Below are 5,526 nucleotides of genomic sequence, written 5' to 3'. Positions count from 1 at the left end.
GCAACTCAAAGTCTGAGAGAGTGAGGAAATAAACGAACAAAGAATCGACACTCACCCTCGGCTCACTCCTTTCCTGTAAAATACAGGTCCAGCCCACACATATGCTCATGGTGCCCAGGCAATTCCTTACAACTACAATAACAGAAAGTTCAATCTACGCTCCGGCGATGCCACTAGCACCGGAGTCCCACTGCAGACAGCCATCCCTTAGCGTAGCGTCACCGTTGGAACGAGTCAAACAACCACAGACGACACAGGCCAGGGCGATGACAGGCGCCCTTTGAGCATCAGACTGCACGCTGATTGGCTGAATATGTCGCGGCATAGTTACAGAAGCAACAGTCACTGTGGCTCTCGGCTCTGGCGAGGCTCCTTCTACCCGCCCGACGAGAGAGGTATGAACACCGCGGCCAGCCAGGAACCATGGACTTGATCAGTAACTTAGACATGAAAACATTAAACGAGATTTTATTGTAAGATAATTCTACTGTACCAACTATATAATATTTAACTTGTGCTTTAAAAAAAAAAAATTTTTTTTTTTTTTAAAAATATTCCTTATTTATTGTAATTTTAATGCATCAACAAACAGTGGGACGAGGGGGGCGGCGCCCATGGCCGGCGCCACTGCAATCTATTAGCTCAGTATGGTTTGAATGATTTCAGCTCATGTAGTGCGCGGGAGTCACCAGAGAGAAAGTCAACATGTCAGCCCTCCAAAGCTTCCGCAGTCTCTACTGTTTATCACATGACATACAACAGTGGCATAAACAATGCATCCCACTGTCAGGATGCTGGTGGTTCCTCCAAGGGTCCCCAGCTAAGCAAAGGAAACAGAGAGCAGCGGGGGGCAGCGACATAAGATCCCTGCTCTTCCCCTGCCCTGCACATACCTGTACACCCTGCTGAACAAAAAGATCAAATGGATTCAGATCCGTCCCGACTTCCCAGTCAACAGTAAAATCAATTCAAAGCCGTGTTAGAAGTAGCTTCACTATCACAGCCCGTATAAATCTCATATGAAGTTCAGTTTGACATTCAGTATGGAGACATTTTCTGAAGTCTGTGTATTGGGAAAGAAATCTGGGCATTACGTTCATGATGTGACGAGTAAAAGGTCATTAGCTTAAACACTAATTTTATGTATTTCTCACTAAGCCTTAGCAATACATGATGTTTATCATTATTTGGGGAGGAAGACAAATCCTAGTATACGAAATAAACAAAACACATTTATTTGGTAAGGAATCGTCTTTTAACATCACGATCATTTTAACATATTTTCAATGTTGAAATGGAGAATATGCTTCAATAATTGATAGTCCCTTCCAACGTGCAGAATCTTTTTGCAAATGCAATCTCAGTCAAAACTAGAGAATGCAATTCCGAGAAATTGCTAGTGGGAAATGCTAACCTGGCTCGAAAGCTGATGCTGAATTGCTATGCTGAAATGTAATGTGTACGAAGAAAGTGAAGAATTAGATTGAAGATGATACATTGAACACTGGGGCGCTTTTATGAGAAGAGAGAAAGAAAGTGAAAAGGCTTGGAAAAGCAGCAGAATATTTGAACTGCATATAATATTGTGAGGGCATACCTATATAAAGATGTGCTGTGAAGTTTCTTTTCTCCTTCCAAAATACCCAAACAGATCATGCATTTTAGCCATGTCTCATTTCGCTCTATTCCAGGCCCTGTTTTTGCAAGGGCTGGATTCTGTGGCCAATGAGCTGCGGCTGGGGGCGTGGGCACCGAGCGTCATGTTACCATGCTCTTACCCTGCTGTTACCCATGCTGTTACCATGCACGGCAACCTCTCATTCCCGCTGAAGGTGGAAGTTGCCCCATATAGGCGGAGGCTCCCGCCCGTTTCTGACGCGTAAAACAACTCAAATCTGGGATCGAGTCTGTATCAGATCCGTTGCAAGCCCCGTTTTAGAGATTTGGCGGAAGGAAATAGAGAGGGTTGTGTTTCTTCTGACACTTGCGTGAGTGTCCCTGACACACCGGGGACACATTATTCATGTATAAAAGATGCACAAAAGTGCATTTTACATGATGGGTCCCATTTAAAGTGGACCTATCATGCAATATTTGAATAATATAGTGTAGGACCATACCTATATCAGGCATATTTATACTTTTTATTTTTCAAAATACCAAACAGATCATGGATTTTAGCCATTCCTCATTTCGCTCAATTTAACAATGTCTTTTCATGGGCTGATTCTGTGAGAACAGCACCATCTACAGGCCTGGCATATGTACTACATCGTCTTTTAAAGAGATTTGGGTATGGAGGAAAATAGAGAGGGTTGTGTTTTCTGACACTTGGTGAGTTCCCTGGAACACCGGGGGGACACATATTCATGTATAAGATATGTATAAGACGTACAAAAGTGCATTTTGCATGATAGGTCACCTTTAAGTAAGTGCATTAATATTAATATTATCACAATATGAATAAATGAATCTACCTCAGACACACAATTAAAAACATATATATATATATTGCACAATTATTTTATTTCACAACAATTTTGTTGCAGTTTTAGGTTGGTAAGTGGCAACCAGTGAACACATCTAATTGAAAAAGGGAAGTATGAGGGCGACTGTGGCTGTGAGGGAGTGTGGTCGTCTTTCAACCAGAAGGTTGTGGGTTCGATTCCAGCCCATGCAGTCTACATGTCGATGTATCCTTGTGCAAGATACTTAACCCTGAGTTGCTCCCGATGGCATGGCCAACGGTGTGTGAATGTGTGTGAATGTTAGGTCCTAGAGTAAGGTACACTGCTCTGTATGAATGGGTGTGAATGGGTGAATGACATGTAGTATGTAAAGCGCTTTGAGGGGTCTTAAAGACTGGATAAAGCGCTATATAAGTACAGTCCATTTACCATTTACCATTTATGAGAGGATACCTTTGCCTTGAGATTCCAACGATTAAAAAGATGGATAATGTATGTTGCACCACTACGACCATTATTTGTCCAGGGTGGATTTTTAGGGGTTCCAGGGGTCATTATATTATTGTTTCTTCTAAGCCCCCCTTGTTCGAGTATCATAAAGGTACACCCCCATAACCTTGTTCATGTTCATACTTTATTTTATAGCATTTCTGAAGGTCAGCGAGCCCTTGATGTGTGCTTTCATTGTAAATGACAGAAGGCTAAAATATAATATTGATAAGTGTTGTCAATGATTGTATAAACTTGAAAAACAGAATTAAAGAGCATTTCAAAAAAAGCAAAAGGGAAGTATATAGTGCAGGTAGGTGTGTGTTGCTGACTGTGTCTCTGTGGTAGCGCCTGCTGCGGGACAGTGGTCAGCTGCAGGAGCGTCTCAGCCTGCTGCAGGTGAAGGGGGTGCTGCTGGACTCTGTGTTCGGTCCTGAGAGAGCTGACGGGCTGCAGGGAGAGCTCACTGCTGCCGTCAGAAACCGAGAGCTGCTGCACGCCCAACTGCTGAGCAGGGAGAGCCGGCTGCAGGTACACACACACCTCTAACATTCATGTGTACTGTCCACACAATGGAGGAAACTCAAGGTATCCTACGGGCAGGAAGAACATAACACAATGATCATTCCTGCACCACACACCAAATTGTAGTCTTTAGACACAGCCTATGCTAACTCACTTGAGGACATTCATCAGACTCCGCACTGCTCCCTTAAGTTTTCATATGACAAAAGAAGCCTTTTTTCTCTCCTTAAGTCTCAGGCTCCTCCAACAATGCAACATACAATATACTTAACATAAAAGTAAAAGACATTTGTTCAATGAAGTTGCAGGAGTAGGAAAACATTTGCATATAAAGAAGAAAAGGATCAAATGGAATGTAAAAGGAAATGGAATAGAATACATGCTGTCTAATATAGCAAAGTGTATATATGAAGACAAAACAGATGTATGGAACAGTGTATTATTAGCGTGATTATCAACTGTGTGGATGTGTTCTTTAGCAGCCACCTCTCGCCACACAGTGTCAGTTAAATTCCTACAGAGGTGACGTCTACCCATCAGACAGGCTGCCAGTAGATCTGAAATAACTCTGCACCCCTGTAGTTCCACACATTCCATATGTCTTTGTCATTCCCATTGCTAAAGGAATGAAACACACTCACGTACACAAGCTCAGTAAACACTTCCTGCTCATTATTATCCCTGCAAGTCAAAATAGTGGTTTAACATGTGATGAAGCCAGAGGTGGGAAGTAATTAAGTAGACTCAAGTACTGTACTTAGTTAAAAATATAACTAGTTTTAAATGTTTTACAAAAAGTAAATCTTTGTTTGTCTATAGCAGTAAAATGCTACTTATTTTATCTAGAAATGTCACATAATTGCACATACACACATAAAAGGAATTTTTCTGCACAATGATTACTTTGACTTTTTATACTTCAAGTACATTTTGCTGATAATACTTTTGAATGCAGGACCTTAACCTGTAATGAAGTATTTTGATAATAATGTATTGGTATTTTTACTCAAGTAAAGCATCTGAATGCTTCTTCCACCACTGGATGACTGACTGTAGACTAGAAGACTGACCCTGTCTGTGCAGGCTTCATCTCATCATGGAGGAGGAAAATACAATGACAGTGCAGGCTGAATGCAATACGCTCAATTCTCATTTCTTCAACTCTCAGGGCTTAATCTCCAGAACCAAGGACTTTGGTGCCGCCTATGAGTCGCTCCGCTCAAAGCTGTCCGCTCTCCAGCACCAGCTGGTGGCGGCCGACAGCCTGCAGCCCGACATCCTGGCTAAGAAGAGCCAGGCGGACCGTTTCATGGTGAGAGTAATCCAAGACCAGACCAGGGCCCAGTCTCAGACAGCGCTTCTGTTAGAACACGCTCGCCTTGGTTACAGTAGATTACCACAGCAAAACATGTGTTCTTGCATTGGAGACTTCACCTTTTACAAAGCGAGACCCAAGAGTGTGATGAAAAGATGTTTACACAGTTGGATCCATTGAAAACAGTAGTTTTCTTTCAATAGTTTTTTGATTTATTACATTCACTAATATCAGTTTCAGTCAACAGCTATTTATTAGGGTGTGCTGTGATGTGCTTTACTTCCTTCAGGCAGGTTTCCATTGATTTATGTTGACAAATGAAACACGAGTAAGTTAATAACTGTGAACACCGTTTGCTTTGATTGTTGTCAGAATGATTGATTTATTATTAGAGATCCTGCAGCGATGACGTACGTGATTAGATATCTGACACAATGTGAAAACATGAGCTGCCTGAAATGAAAATGAATAGTTGTGTTATCAGATCAATCAAAAACACTAAATTAATCCCAGAGGGAAATTAGGTTGTTCTGACAGTTGCACTAAGGCTGACCAGGTGCCAACAAGCCACATGTGGGACAAAGAGGATGTTTGTGCAGGACAACGTGTGACATGTTACTGCAATGATAAGAGCTAGTTTAGATTTAAATATAATGTCTATTTAACCCTTAAAAATAAACATTTCTATTGACACTATTTGCTTGTAAATATAACACATTTGACTATGGG

The 5,526-nt window shown here is 41.6% G+C and overlaps 1 protein-coding gene across 1 annotated transcript in view; it reads left to right on the top strand.

The window, feature by feature from the left end:
- Positions 1-1,883, top strand: part of LOC104943996 (nesprin-3-like) — a gene marked incomplete at its 5' end in the record, with an annotated part of 12,369 nt that extends 10,486 nt beyond the window's left edge. The window contains one exon of the mRNA XM_010769463.1: positions 1,692-1,883. Coding sequence (XP_010767765.1) covers positions 1,692-1,883 — 192 coding nt within the window. The remainder of the gene's footprint in view (positions 1-1,691) is intronic.
- Between the last annotated feature and the right edge of the window lie 3,643 nt (positions 1,884-5,526).

This window comes from Notothenia coriiceps, unplaced genomic scaffold (genome assembly GCF_000735185.1).
Source record: "Notothenia coriiceps isolate Sejong01 unplaced genomic scaffold, NC01 NC01_scaffold00007365, whole genome shotgun sequence".
NCBI lineage: Eukaryota > Metazoa > Chordata > Actinopteri > Perciformes > Nototheniidae > Notothenia > Notothenia coriiceps.
The sequence above is the reverse complement of the archived record's forward strand: the minus strand, read 5'-3'. Positions and strand labels throughout refer to the sequence as shown.